The sequence below is a fragment of the Falco naumanni genome, chromosome 4 (genome assembly GCF_017639655.2).
Source record: "Falco naumanni isolate bFalNau1 chromosome 4, bFalNau1.pat, whole genome shotgun sequence".
In the NCBI taxonomy this organism is placed as follows: domain Eukaryota; kingdom Metazoa; phylum Chordata; class Aves; order Falconiformes; family Falconidae; genus Falco; species Falco naumanni.
Genome location: NC_054057.1, coordinates 33,197,244 through 33,212,575, shown reverse-complemented (window position 1 = coordinate 33,212,575; position 15,332 = coordinate 33,197,244). Strand labels below are relative to the sequence as shown.

General features: G+C 35.4%; 1 protein-coding gene across 13 annotated transcripts in view; it reads left to right on the top strand.

Moving 5' to 3' along the window:
- PHF14 (PHD finger protein 14) overlaps window positions 1–15,332 on the top strand; it is a 165,982-nt gene that overhangs the window by 55,836 nt on the left and 94,814 nt on the right. For all 13 annotated transcript variants that reach the window (XM_040589125.1, XM_040589119.1, XM_040589120.1 and 10 more), the window contains exon 14: window positions 5,869–6,037. In XM_040589125.1, the coding sequence (XP_040445059.1) occupies window positions 5,869–6,037 (169 nt within the window). The remainder of the gene's footprint in view (window positions 1–5,868; window positions 6,038–15,332) is intronic.

The following is a 15,332-nucleotide window of genomic DNA, read 5'->3' as shown; positions in this document are numbered from 1 at the left end:
GTGATAACTTCTGGTAGCATACGAAATGCTGGGGACTGAGATGAACCAAACAGGGACTAACAATTATATTAGACTCAGGTATTTTTAATTTTGTTCTGGAAGGCCAAGTTCTTTAGTGGTAACACTGCTGTGGGGACTATTTGCCACAGTGCAGAATGAGCTGTGGAGTTCCTGACCACTAGTCCCATGGACACTCATTCAGTATCTGGACATTCATTCACATTCCTGTCCCTACTCATTCAGTACTGGTCCAGCATGTTTTGATTCTTTTTTTCATCCTGAGTCATTGGGTAAAGATGTAAAATTATTAACTTATGTAAGTGCAATATAATATTGCATATAACATACACATTTTAATATATTTGTCACTTGTCCTAACTGAAGGATGTTTGGGTCATTACAGATGGCAAATTTTCAGTACCTTTGGTGTCTGAAAGATGCTCTTTGAAAATCTTTGACAAACTATTTTTGGTTTATACATACTGTCTTTTATCTCCAGAATAAGAACAGTCCTCTTCCCGCCCCCCCCCCCCCCCCCCCCTCCAGTACACCATTCTACATGTGTGATTAATTCAAATTACCAGAGCATTGGTGTCATCTTAAAGCTATGGTCCGTGTTTCTCAAGTTCAAAGTGGTTTAATTATTTGTAAATATTGCAATAAGTGATTTATCACAGAATACGTCTACAAGACCTGTTTCCTCTTAAATAAAAGCAAGCCAAACTCTTAAGTAATAACTGTATAGTTTTTCTTTTTAAACACTGAGGACAGAGCGGTTTTCTGGAAGCACTGTAGTAGTGTTCACTCAGCACAGAAGATGTAAATCTACTCTTTTCACAGTAAGCTCTGTGTGCAGAGGGTGCTGGTTTCTTCGATCCTTCCAGCATAATGCCCAGTTGTGATTATGAAAACTGTCTTGTTCAGACAGAGTCCTTTGTATTTTCATCACGCAAGCCACTCTGAAACTATGTACCATAACACAGTTAAGGCAGTCTAATTCATGTGATAATTGAAAAAAAATCAATTTTTTCCTAATTTTTGTGATGTTATTTTTTCAATAAAATAGTTTCATGTTTTTATCTGGTTTTCTGTCTCATATACCAAAGACGTTGTTGGCTTTGTTATTTAAATTTCAAAACCAAAAGCAGAATCATGTTAAGTTTACCAGTGTGTTGGCTTTGAGGCCTGTTTGTGAGATCTTTAACTTGGTGGCTTTCATTTATAAAAGAATGGTGTTCAGTGTTTCTTCAGCTTTTCTCATCATCATCTCACAAGTGTCCATGTGCCAGGCACATCAGTTCAGTGCATTTAGATTTTTTTTTAAGTGTAAAGCTGCAGCATAAGGAAGCATCCTAATGTCATAACTTGTAATATTTTTTTTAAAGTAACAGGGTTTTCTCTTTGCAGTTCTCATTGCTGCTTTACCAAGAAAACAGCCCATGTCCAAACTATCCCTCCCCTCCTTGTTTTCTCAGTGATTCAGATGTTCACTTTTTCACTTTGTAAATTAATGTAAATTAAATTAAATGGCTCATGACATCAGTTTCTAAAACTTCATGAACAGAAACCCCTCTTTGGTCTTTGAGTGCTTACTAAAGCCCTGAAGTAAAGCCCTGTTACAGGTTCACATGTTTCTTGAAGCTGCCCATGCTCAAAAATATATTCACCACCAGGTAATTCAGAGACATGCATGATGCAGTTACACAAAACCAGTGTTTCAGTATTAGCCTAGACCGTTCATAATTTTTGAAAATTAATAATGTGTGTTCCTTTTCATTTGCTGTTCTTGTCTTTTGCTAGTGATTTGAGAAGATCCGTTTACTTTGTGAGATGGGAAGGGATCCCTGATGTCATTGATTCTTGTACCAAGTCAGATTGAAAACACCACAAAACCATGCAGCTTCTGTTCTTCTGTAGGTTTTTAGTACTTAATCAGAGACTTTCTGTATACTGAAAGGTTTCAGGTCATCACTGAGATTTCTTGATGGATCAAACATTGCCAGTAGTTTTTAGCAGTAGGCGTATTATTGCCTACTAGTGATTTTGTCTGTCTAGATTAGGCAAGTCCAGACTAAAAGCAAAACAAAACCTGTGTACAGAAGTTGAATCTTTGGCACCATTTCTCTTGTTAATTTGTTTGTTCTGTGTGGCAATACCTGCTAATTTAGGGGTAGTCAAAGACTGTTGGAATAGTTGGAAAGGTGACCTGTAGTGGTAGGTTGTCTATTCACTGATTGTACTTGAAGAAGTGAAAATAAATGAGCATGACTTCAGTGTATCCAAAAGGAAGGACAGCCATTTAGCTGCTTTCTATGAATATATTGGGAATAAACAGCAGAATGGGAAAAGAGTTCTTTAAAATTCAAGAACCACTGTAAGAAGAGCTCAAAGTTAGGCGACTGTTTCCAAGTCAGAGGAGTTTGTGTCTTTAAAAGCTTTTCTGTGGGCCCCATGGAAGCTAAGAACCAAACTACTTTGTAGTTGAAACTTGCCTGCTTTATAATAGGGTAGAGAAGATGTGATTGCCTGTGATAGTAGAGGCTGTTCCAGTAAATCAAGAGGTTGCTTGTAAGTTCATGTTTCTAACTTCACTTTTTTCCCCTCATCTTTTGGTGTTTTATGAAGTTTTGTTTTGCGATTCACACACACACCTACACACCACCCATACTATGGTTTTGCAGCTTACTTTTTGTCTATCGTGCTCTTTTCTCATTTTGATTGCTGTGAGACTTGCATCACCTGTTTCAGAGCAAGCTTGGTCATAAAAGTGGAGTTTCAGGAACTTGCATGCAGTACCTCATCTGTTGGTGGAGATGTTTCGTGTACTTCTCACTAACATCAAAGTTTAAATACTTCATTGATTTATATTTAAATAGGGCCCTAATAAAACTACAGTACTTTACTGATCTGCATAGTTATTTTCTGTACAACTGTCTGAACTTATGTAGCAGAAAAACAGTATCTTTCCCTTTTAAAATCACAGAGCTAAAGAACAGGAATGATTTAAATCAGGTGCAGGGTCATAGATCTGCAAGACTTGGGTTCCCAACTCCAAATACTACTGTAAAATCATACTACTGTTTTTTTGTCTTATACAAACTTCAGGTTTTTAATGCAGCTCTTCAGTTGTCAAATGCTTATTTTTTTAAATTTATACATAGTACTTATTTTTACCATAATAACAGGGAAGATAATCTTTTTGAAAAAAATGCGCATCACAATATTTTTGAACACTTTCATAGCTATTGTTTACATCTGCATAAGCAGATCTTACTAAGTGCTTTCATTTGTGTTTTCCATTACATAAATTAATGGCGTGACTGGTGCTGCACTCTTGTGGAGGGCTGTGCTCTCTGATGCTTACCAAACAGGAAATCTCCTTAGAGATTTGAGTTGGAGAACTTGAAGAAAATGTATCATATAAAAGTAAAGAATACCAAGTAACCTTTAGCTAAGCAGACACATAAAATTTTGAGGGAATGCTGTTATCTCTGAAGCTTCTCTCTGCTGTTACATCATTGGAAATACTTTCTCCATAAAATCTTACAATAATACTAGTTTGGTCTGTGAGCCTTAGTTTATTTATGTAAGTGCATGTGTATACATACTTGGGTGTGTATATGCACATACATTTATGTAAACATAGAACTTTAGCCTGGAGAAGAGAAGACTCAGAGAGGATCTTAGCAATGTACACAAGTATCTTAAGAGTGAGTGTCAAAGGTGGGGGTGGGGGGGGTAGGGCAGGCTCTTTTCAGTAGTGACAGATAACAGGACAAGGGGCAACAGGCACAAACTGCAACATGGGAAGTTCTGTCTGAGTATGAGGAAGAACTTCTTTACTTTGAAGGTGACCGAGCACTGGAATAGGCTGCCCAGAGAGGTTGTGGAGTCTCCTTTTCTGGAGACATTCAGAACCTGCTTGGATGTGATCTTGTGCAGCCTGCTTTAGAAGAACCTGCTTTAGCAGGGGGTTGGACGAGATGGTCTCGAGGTCCCTTCCAACCCTGACCAACCTGTGATTCTGTAACTGTAAAAAGTAGCATGATGTGAAAGTTATTATACCTTCTATTTTTCTATTGGTTTTATATTCTAATGTCCTAAAGAAGTCTAGAAATGTTAACAGGTACTGTGTCTGTGGTGAACTGAGGTTTGTAAAGAGGAGGAAAAATAGAGTATGATGCACCTGTATGCTGCCCCAAAATTGTTTGCAAAGTATAAAACCAGTATAAAATTACTTTCTTGTGTTTAGGCTACTAATAAAAGTCTTCATATGAGGGAGGAGAGACACTGTTATCTTTCCTGCAGTCTACCCTGTAGTACTCCTGCTTTTCTAGACCAGCAAATAGCACTAGCATGTCCTGTTACCTGTGCCTCAAGTGCTTCAGAGATAAAAAGTGATTAATCTTCATAACATTATAATGTAGCCACAATTACCTTAATTTTACATGTGGAAAAATTGAAGGAGAAAGGTGTTGACTTAGCCAAGGTTACACTGATAAATTACACAGAGCAGGATTAGATCCCCTGTATTTTGACTTGGTAGCCACTGCTCTGTCTAGTGGACCGTCATGACTGCTGTTGTCTTTGGCTATAACTGGGAGAGGTCTGACATTATACTACTAAGATTAGTTTAAAAGAATTAGAAAACATGGAAGGTTGATGGAGTTGATACTGTGTTAGCCATTACTGAAGTTCATAGGAGAAAAACTGTTCCTGTTGAACATGTACCTTTGAAGAAATAAGCTCAGACATAACATACATAACTGACTTGTGGTTTTGTTTAGATACAGGATGGGTATGCCTTCTCGTCACAAGCATGTATTAACATTTAACTTCAAATAATTAAAGATGTATTTTGGTTTTCTCCTTAAAAAGCAAATTTACTTCTTTTTAATGTGTGTATTCCTGTTAATGCCAATTAATAGCAGAACATAATGTTGATTTTTTTTTTTTAGTTAGTATTATAAATACATATATATAAAAAGAACGTGTTTAATGTGAGAACAGCATTGAATTGGATTTTGAAAGGATTTATTGTTTTTTCAATTGCAAGTGTAGTGTGAGAAGGAATTTACAAAATGGCTCTTATCAGTGGGTATAATTTTTAAACTTTCGTTAACATATTTTTAGTTGACATCTGCATTTATGACTTTGCATAAGATGTATATTTTCTGCGAATAAGAATGAAACTTGATGAATTCCCATCTTGTTAATTCTGTCATGAAGCTTGTTAATAGCATTACCTTAGCATCTGTTCACTTTTGAAGTTGATTGTGATTTTGTACTTTTCCAAAAAATCAATAGGTGTTTTTTTCAACTTGGTGTTCAAAGTTTGTTAACTTTCCAGCTTTCGTATCATTAATTGTCTCTTAACTGTTTTCAGATTTAAAGCCTACTGCCTTAGAAAATACATATTAAAATTAATTTTCATAACAGATAAGTCTTCTAAATCCCTGCCACTAAAGAGTGCTCTCACCAGAATGAATTCAGCAGCTTGTCATTGTAAAGATTAAACAGCAGCAGCAGTTACAATGATGAATAGATTACAGATCAGTGGACACCATTAAAAATGGGGATATGGTAGGATGCAAATGGTGAAATAGGCTGCATTTTTCTTGAAGATTAAATCCTACTTTCAAAATCTTTGTTTTTAATGTTTGAATACTATCAGGAAAAAATCCAACAGTAAGAACGCCTTGCATGTTTTTTGCTTAGTTGCTTAAAATATGATACATTTAATGTACTTCTTTGGGTGTCCATTTGGTTTGTTGACTTCTGAATTTATTTTAAACTCAAACACTTCAATACATTTCTTTTTCTGCTTTTGTGACTGCAGTATTAAATAGAAAATCTTCCACTTTGCAGGCAGTGCTCAGAGTGTGACCAGGCAGGTAGCAGTGACATGGAGGCTGATATTGCCATGGAAACCTTGCCAGATGGTACCAAAAGATCGAGAAGGCAGATTAAGGAACCAGTGAAATTTGTTCCTCAGGATGTGCCACCAGAACCGAAGAAAATTCCAATCAGAAACACGGTAAATGATGGTTGAGTTGTTGCTATGCAGCTCCTATTCATAATAATTTTAAGATTACTTATGTTTTGGATATTCTGAACTGTGGGATTTAAGTTTGATTGATGATCTGGGTTTTTTTTTTTATGAATTCCCATTCCTCTGGTTAATACTTTATTACTTGTGTTAAATATGTAGTTTAGCTAAAGCAAAAAGCTGGGAAACACAGTACTGAACTGAAGAGCTGTACAAGCTTTTCCTTTTGCCTGCTTCACAAAGTCCTCTGTTAATTGCAGAAAAAGCGAAAATTAAGTTTGCACTTAAACTTAGTCTTTGCAGAATTTCTTCACCTTAATAGTAAGGACACTGTTCTTGTATGCTGATTTAAATGTATTGATACGCAAGTTACAGCTATAAAGTAATTAGTCACTTCCTTATGTACAGACAACTTACTGACCGACTGCACATTTTGTGGCTATCACATGACCCTGTTGTTTCAGTCTGTTTAGCTTCCTAGTATGTATGTATGTATGATTTCTTAAACTTTCCTTCTGGGTAGTTTTTAGAGAATAGTAGCAAAAGCTCTTGCTTTCTGTACTGATGAAATATATTTAGCATCTTTCTTTCGTTTGAAAGTAGAATTTCTTTATTAATCACTGTGCTCTAATCCTTAAAATTTTGCTCTCCTACTTGCTCATAAAACAAGGTTTTTCATGTGTGATATGTCACATCACCTGTAAACTGTACATAAAAGTATCAAAGGGCTTTTAGGTCCAGTTTGGGGAATGAGTAGTGTTCCCATCACCCTTTGGACATGAGTAGTAATTATATATGAATTAGTGCTTAATCTTCCAATATACTACTTAGTATTGGGACATACTTAAACCCTTTTATGTTAGACATACTTAATCTCTCATGCAGCACAACTTCATTTTCCTCTCAGAGCTTTCCAGAATTTTTATGCTTCTACTAGCAAATACCATATTTAACTCTTCTGACTATGCTTGTATGAGTAAGCAAGTATATTCCTGACCTAACCTTAAATGTTTGCTTAAATTACGTTTCGGTACGTTTGGACTGTTTGGGCCACAGCTTTCGGTTCTCTCCAGTTCTCTGCTTTTTGACAGCATACAGATTTGTAAGATAACATCTTTGCTGCGCTGTGGTCAGGGCTTCTCTGTCAAGTTAGCTCCACTCTTCTAGCCTTCCCATAGCTGACAGGTTGTTAGTTGGTTCTTTCTTTCTTTATTTATTTCCTACTGCCTTCTACTTAACTGTGGAAGAGAAGGTTCATAACCTTGATGCTTGCTGGACTTCTTTCTCTGAACTAGGTTGAATTCCTTCATTTCAACTCTTTCATGATCTTGGTGCACTTAGGCTGTATACAAAATGAAGATGATAACCTCTAGAAGACTTTATATTAGATACTTTCTGGCAGTATGGGACTCCACTCACCTTTGCTATGAACACAGGAAAGTTGTTAGTTTGTGTTGCTTGTTTGTTTTGGTTTGGGTTTTTTTAGGAAGAGATCACTTTTTTATTCATTAGGTCTGGGGCTGTCTGTATATTTGAGGGGGAAAAAAATTACCTTTGAAAAACTTCTCATATGAAGCCGAGTCTGACTACACAGAGAACATCTATGTGGTGCATTTCAATGATGACCAGATACTTGTTCTGTCCTGTGTCCTCACTTCTCAAATCCTTAAAATAGTTTAAAATAAAGAAGCAAAAATGAGTAACTTGAAAATACACTTACTTCACAGTCGTCTCTTCTCAGTGTAGTTCGTATCTCTGGGTATGTTTTATTTAATCTGGTTTTTTTGGGGAAAGAATTGGCAAGCCTGCTTGGCTAATAGTGTGTAATCAGCCTTGCTTACAGTTACAATCAACAAGTACAATTATAAGACTGTTGAATTGTATATCTGTTGCACTTAAGGGGATTTCCATTTCTTTTGCATAAATTTATCTTGAATTGATATAATTGAAAGAAGGTTCTTTTGCCACACACCTAAAAGAGCAGAATGCATCTTGTGTACGATGAAGACTAAAAGATTCATTTATAAGTATTCATAATTTTACCATTCTTTCTCATCCAGTCTAATTATGGATGTGTACTTAAGTCCATTTATTTATTTATTTATTTATTTATTTTTGTTTTTCTTCAAGGGGCCTGAATTCATTGATGATGCGGATTTTCTTTTCCAGGAATACATTGATTTTTAATGAGAACAGTGGTGATTTTTTTCTACTTTAAATGTAACCTTACAATTTCCTTTTGTATTACATTATTGCAAGAAATAATAGGTAATTTTAACTTCTGCAGCCCATACTTTTTCTCCTTCATTTTCTTAGTGAACTTAACAGTTCTTTTCAGGTTTTTCTCGTCTTAAGTTTCTCAGGTACTTAGCCTTACACCTGTGTTTGGATACTGTTAGCAGAGATTTAGAGTAGGGTGCTTTGTATTATTTTGAATGAGGTGCCTTTTATTCATATCTTCTGTCTGCTTGTGCAAAAAGCTTGGCTCAACTAGTTACTGGCTGGGAAGAGCTGTGAGGAATATTCATTTTCCAGCTTATTGAGAGGAGGGTGAGAGTGTTTAATGAAAACTCAGGTTTTCTTCATGGTTCTGCATTGTCAAAATCTTAATTCAGTCTAATCTTATGTCAGAACAGTGATGGCCAGAGACCTGTGACAACTGGAGTACATTAGTGTTCATGCCTTCTGTGTGGTATTGGAGACTCAGTTTCCTTCTGTAATTTGGTGGTGTGAGAGTAGTAAGACTGAAGCAGGTTATTCAGAGTCAGGACAGTGCTTCTCCCTTGCACAGTTTTATACGTTAATTGTGTGGCAGGGCAGTATTTTGCATCCTAATGCTGTATAAGCTTTTATTAAATAACCCTGTGCGTGCTTTGTAGTGTTTGCCTCTCTTAGCTTTCACATACTTCAGAGGATATTTATATCAAGAAGAGCAGCTGTTGAAAAGAAAATTGAAGGACAAAGACAAAGTCCAGCCATTTGGACTGAATTGTTTTGGAGAGAGCACCTATCATATTGTACATGAAAATGTAACTAGAGTTTACAAGAAGACCTTTCCTGATTTTAAACTTCCTGAGAAAGATGGTATAAGAATATACCTAAATAAACATACCAGAATTCTACTTTGAGTCAGGGTCTATACAAATTATAAATGAGTGTAAGTAGATAAGACATTAGGCCTTTATACTTCAATCTGTTTTATAAGGACTGTTATTTGTGGGCAGAATTTAATTCATTGTTTATGCTTATACATTTCAAGCCATATATAGGAAATTTTAAACAGTTTTTGAATGAATTTCAGTGCATAACTCTTTAAACTAGCTTTACTTAAAATCTAATCTTTATAATTACAATTTCATACTTGTATGAGCTTCACAAATCATTTTTTCTGCTGCTAGTTAATTTCAGAGAAATTAATTGCTAATGATTAGCTAACAGAAATCAGTAGCTAATCTGTGTAAACCAGATGCCTATAAACATTTATTTTTATATTTGATGGTGCTGTTAACATTTGCTTTTCAGAACTGTACATTTTTTTCACATTGGATATTTTTATTTTAAAGATTAAAAGTCTACAATAGTTTATTTGAAAATAATCTTTGAAGAGATACGAATAGTACTTTATAGCAGCAAGTTGAGGAATAAATGTTTTCATCTACTCAGCTGTGTTTGTTCAGTTTTTTAGAGCCTTAATGAGATGATCCATATTTACAAAAAACAGCTTTTAATAACAACTTCATTTGCTATCCTTGAGTAAATGAACACACAGGTTATTGTTTATTTAAGATGTCATTGCTAAAATAATTTTGTTAGTCTGGTGCCATATTTTTGCAAAGGAAGTGTTCTTTTATCCCTTGAAAAAAAATAATTCTCTTAGGTACATTTCAGTGAATTTCTTTAGTTTAAAATTTCATGGAGTATGCTTTACCTACTGTATGTGCTGTCATTTGAAAGTGTAATGGAGTTTCTGTAAGAAATGCCGCATACATGCACATCATCTAAGCAGTATTGCACAGTTGGTGGGGCTAGCTCTGAGCTGCAAGAGGTGGTAGGGGATGCTTTTTCATGTAGTTCTGGCATATCCTTTGAGGTTAAATAGTGTGTGTTATTAAATACCGTCCTCCAACAAAAATGCTGTCAGATTTTGGTACTCTTAATGAGTATATTAGAGGGTGCTATCCATTTTTACAGAGGAGGAAGTATCTTCCCAGTGTTGTAAAAGTGAAAAAGGCTTTTTGTAAGGGCATTTTGGGAAGCGAATAATTTGTTGAGGCATTTAAATAAGGCATTCAGATCATCTGTTACCAAACTTACTTTTGTTACCTAAAACCTGAAAATCAGATAGCTTTTTCCCTATAATTAGATTGTATAAAATTCACATAAAGAGATAGCGATTTTTCTGTTGAGCAGTAAAAAGTCTGTGTTTTGGGGAAAGCATTATTAGCCAACGCTATGCTGTTATTTCTTTGGAACATGGAAGAAAACAATCTGTGCTTGAGGGGTTATAGGCTAAGTAGATTAGTTTTAAATAATAATAATAATAAAAAAAAAATACTGGCAGGGCATCTACAAACTGTTCTTAGCACACAGAGTTGTTGTGTATACTGCTTTTGTTTTACAAATAAATATTGTTATTTAGAATAGATTATTATTTCATGCTTTTGTTTCAAATAGGAAAAGATAGCAAAGGAGTGATTATTTGTTTTTATTACCAGTATATTAAAATATAAACAGGGTTGTTACCGTGTAATACTAAGCATTTCCAGCAAAGTGGTTTCCAGGCATCTATTGTGTAACTTAATCATGTGATGTCATAGATAGAATTTTTGAGTAAAAGATGCCTACAGGATGAAAACAGAACATCAGTGCCAATTTGAGTGTAAGTATCAGTGCTTCATTAAAAAAGCAAATAATTTTCAAGCATTTATCTATACTTATCAGTCATAATTTTAATGAACATTGCCAATGATTGGTCATTTAAATATGACTTCTAAATAAATACCTGGATAAATTCTTCTAAATGACTTCTAAATAAGTACCTTCTACATAAGTACCTTTAAAATGATTCTAAAGCAACTAATAGCAGTGCTTTAGACATATTCAACTTAAAAGAAATTGCTGTTATCTGAACATTAATCCTCTAGAAAAAAATAATTTGGAGTTGCTCAGCTTTCTGAAACTTAAGGTTTTCATTATAAAGAACATTGTAAAATGTTCCCCCCCATCACTGAATGTAAAAGCTCAACTGAGTTTATGACATGTCAATACAAACATAAAAGCTAGATCTGTCAGCTTGCCTGATTGCCCAAATACATGGATACATGATAATATATGACTCTTTTCTTTTGACCTGAGGTCAAATTTAGAAAGAAGTAAGATAAATTGATAAGCAGCACTTCCACAGTGCTTGAAGTGAATGGAGTATAGCAGAGTTTTGCGTTTTGGGTTTTGGCAATTGTTTTGATTGGTTGGTGTTCTGTTTTTTTAAGAAAGCTGGGGGGAAAAAAAACTGATAGATGAAAGATCATTTCATTTTGATGTAGCAAAGGCATGAAGAGATGGACATATTCCAGATGGTATTCCAACGGTGTAAATATTGGTATCTATATAAGTAAAGGTAACTAGGTTATCTGTCACTTCTGCAAATAAATGCATTTAAGTTCAATTTTCCAGAAAGTATCACTTGTTTTAGCATTATCTGCAAAATGACTTTTTATGGCCTTTTTGCCTTCTCACTTCTATTTCAGTTCTCCAAACGTGTGCTTTGGAGGAGGTTAGTGTTGAAAAGGATAGAAAGCAATCCTGCTAGTTCTCAAAGTCTGTTGTATGTTTCAGTCTTAGAAACAGTAGTTTCAAATTAATTGCCAGATTCAGTGATAGTGTAGCTTGACAGCAGGAATGTTGCAAAATTTTTGCTTTTCTAGAAAATAAAAGTTCTCAAGAGAATGGAAACTAAAATTAAAAAAAAGGGGGAAATTGTAATTCTGTGTAATTAAGCTTCATGGTCGACTTGTTTCTCTTTATAATCATATTTTGATTCACTGCTGTTTCTTTTTGTCTGGCAGTTCCCTTTTTAGTACTGCCAGCTTTCCGGAAAATTAAATAATTATTTTAGAGATATATTTTGAATAGTAGTGATAAGTACCATTTAAGATACTCACTTTGATCAGTATTGAGCAAGTGTGCCATCTGGTGTCTATAGAGCTGTCCTTTATTTAAAATAATTTTGTGCCTATGTGGTGCCATTAGTAGAATATTTTTTCTGCCTTTTAAGAAAGCAAAGCAAGTCAAAGGGAATTTTTTTCTACAACTGGGTTGATTGTAACTTCTTCATTGGCAAGGGTTGCTTATAGCATTGAACGCTTAGCAAGGATTGGGTGATGTCATGGAATAAAAATTGCTATCTTGCAAAATGGTCATGGTTTATATTTAACAGGAGAGAGATCACATTTTCTGTGCAGCTTCAACCTGTGTGTTTTTTTTAGTTTGCTTCATGCATGCTCTTGATAGCAGAGTGATTTCATTAGGTCATTTTTTTGGTATTACTGGAAGTTTTCCCAAGTCTGTTTTCTGAGAGTGTTCTGCTCTGCTTATGCTTCGTATCAGAGTCGTCTTCTGCTCTGTAGTAATGAAATGAGTCCTTGTCATGACCTCTTTGTTTGGAATGATTCCATAGCATTCTAATTCTGATTTCTTTTATTTTTTTGTCTTCAGATTCTCATTAATGAGCATGTGTTAAAGGCTGCATGAGTGAGAGGGTTAGGGTTAGAAGGGGTTTGATATGTGTGATAGGTATCAATGAACCATAGTTTGTTAAAAGGTAAATCTGTGGAAGTATATAATTAATATTAGTGTGTCAACTATAAGGTGACAGTAAGGTAAAAATGAAAATGCCCGAAGAATTTAGGTAGAAACAGAACTAAAACATGGTTGTAATCATACACTGGCCACCTTCATTATTTTGTGTAGTTCATATAGCTACATGTCTTTCTAGAGCAGTCACCATAGCTGCGGGTCAGTCAGGGAAACAAAAATCAAGTATGTGCTATTTCAGAGAAGGAATATGAGATTTACAGATCTACAAAAGTCAGTGTCCTAAGATTTTCACATTTGGCCCTCTAATAATTACAACACAAAAAAACTTCTACAGACTTTTTAAATAGAGAAATTGTCATGGTACCAATAGCTTTTTACAAGTCAATTCAAGTGTGTCTTTAATAAATCACTCTTTTTAATGTGAAATCTCTGACTAGTGTGGAATTCTTTATGTGAAATTCTCAAATGAAAATTCTCACTTTCCTAATGATACCATGTGTGTGTCGAAACTCCAGGAGCGCTTGGAGTACCGACCAAATTTCCTGTGCTCACCTTTACAAAGAAGAGTACTATTTACTTCACGGTGCCAGTACTATTAGCTTATTGGAAACTCAGTGCTGCAAAGAAGAGCCCTATGTATATTACAGTATTGTTTCTGTGACATCCAAGAGGTGTAGAAGCACCAGCATAATAAGGATCATTTTTCCTGTCTATTAGCAGCAGCAGTACACACTATAACGTAGTGAAGCCCCTGAATTTACACAGATACAAGGGCACAAGCAGGTGTGCTGGGCCTCTTTGCTGCCTCTGTGTGTCTGTGCAAACAATTAAAAGAAATTCTGACCAGTCAACGTGTTAAGCAAAGGGGAAACTGGGAGTAGCAGTGCTTTCTACTGTGAAAGTTTGAAATAGTTGGCAGAATTAATATGGCTTTTTCAAATTACTGGGAATCTCTTAAGTTTGGTTAAACATCATTGTGCTATAACCCCTCAGGTTTAAATTCACTTTCTCAAGTAACTTTTTGAAGTTGCCATGCAGAAATCACCATTGGTTTTCTGAAAAAATCAAATCCAGAGCCATGCTAGTTCACTTTCTGTGGAGTGGACTTGAGCTATTGTCGCTGACCAGGGATGTTTTCTGTATTTTATATTCCCTTCCATTTCTTTGTAATACTGAAAACTCCTGGATATCGTCTTGTATAGAAGAAAAAGTTAAATAGGTGACAGCATAAATTTTTATTCTTCAGGAACAGTTCAGTAAATGCTCAATATTTAACAGGAGCATATACTTGTGATGTTTGGGAATTGCTTCCCCCCTTTTTGGTCAGCTGATGAGTTCTGAATTTTATTAGTTTTCCTTTTGTTCGATATGACAAAGCAGAACTTCTCCAAGAGAACATTCTGCTTTCTATTGCTGTCTTTGGGTGAAGTGGTTTAAGGGATGTGTCTGTGTCTTCCCAGAGGCACAGCAGTGGGGTTTGGTGACAGCCCTGGTGGGTTTGGGTCGTGCAGACACCCATTCTGTTGTGTTCACCATTCTGCTTTCAGGCCTGGGAACGTAAGGTATCAACTTGTTGGGAGTGATGGCAAACAGACTGTTGCCTTTGCAGCTTTGCTTTGCTACTTTGTTTCCTTTGCTGTTTTGCAAACAGTGTGTTTCCTTTCAGAGAGTACAGAATATTTCAGTAACTTTCAGCTTCAGAGAGTTCAGAGAGTACAGAATATTTCAGTAACTTTCAGCTTAGATCATTACAAATTAAATTAGGGGCAAGCAAATATTGGGGTTTTTCAAACTTATCTTTCTTTTCAGGTTTGATAGCTGTTTGCTTGTCATGTCCATCACTGTTTCTCTGCAGGTAGTTATGTACTGTTTTGTGTGGATTTTTAAAATATTGGAGAGACAAGAGGCAGGGTTTTTTTTCCCCCCAGATCTTGAATGCGAAGTCAGAAAGTAATGAAATAACTCAGGAGAATGGTATATGCTGTGAGAGGGTTTTCCAATTTCCACAGATTATAAGCTTTGAAGTAAAAGACCAAAAGGGACGTTGTTAATCTTCAGGCTTCATTTACCAGAGCATTACTCTTTTTCTGAGCGAGGGCATTAAAACTGCTGTGAAGGCTAAGCCTTAGTAAGATATTCTTGGAAAAGATGGCTTGCTTTCCCCACCGTGATTTCGTTGAATCAAATGGCTCAGTCCCTTTACCTGAGGAACTTCATCTTACCAAATTTTAAGTTTAATTAGAAGCCAGTTTACTGACATGTAGAGGTGTTTTTTTCCTTCTCAAAATGTTATGCTAAAAATGACTCAGGAAGAATTTAACCTATTTTTGTATTTTATTATTTTTAACTTTTCCATCGATTTTTGTTGTTAAAAAATAAGTCCGTTTTAGGCTTGTGTCTTAATTTTAATTCATTGATCTTTCTTGGTCCGTTCAGATTATTTTGGGATGTATTGCTAATGAAATAA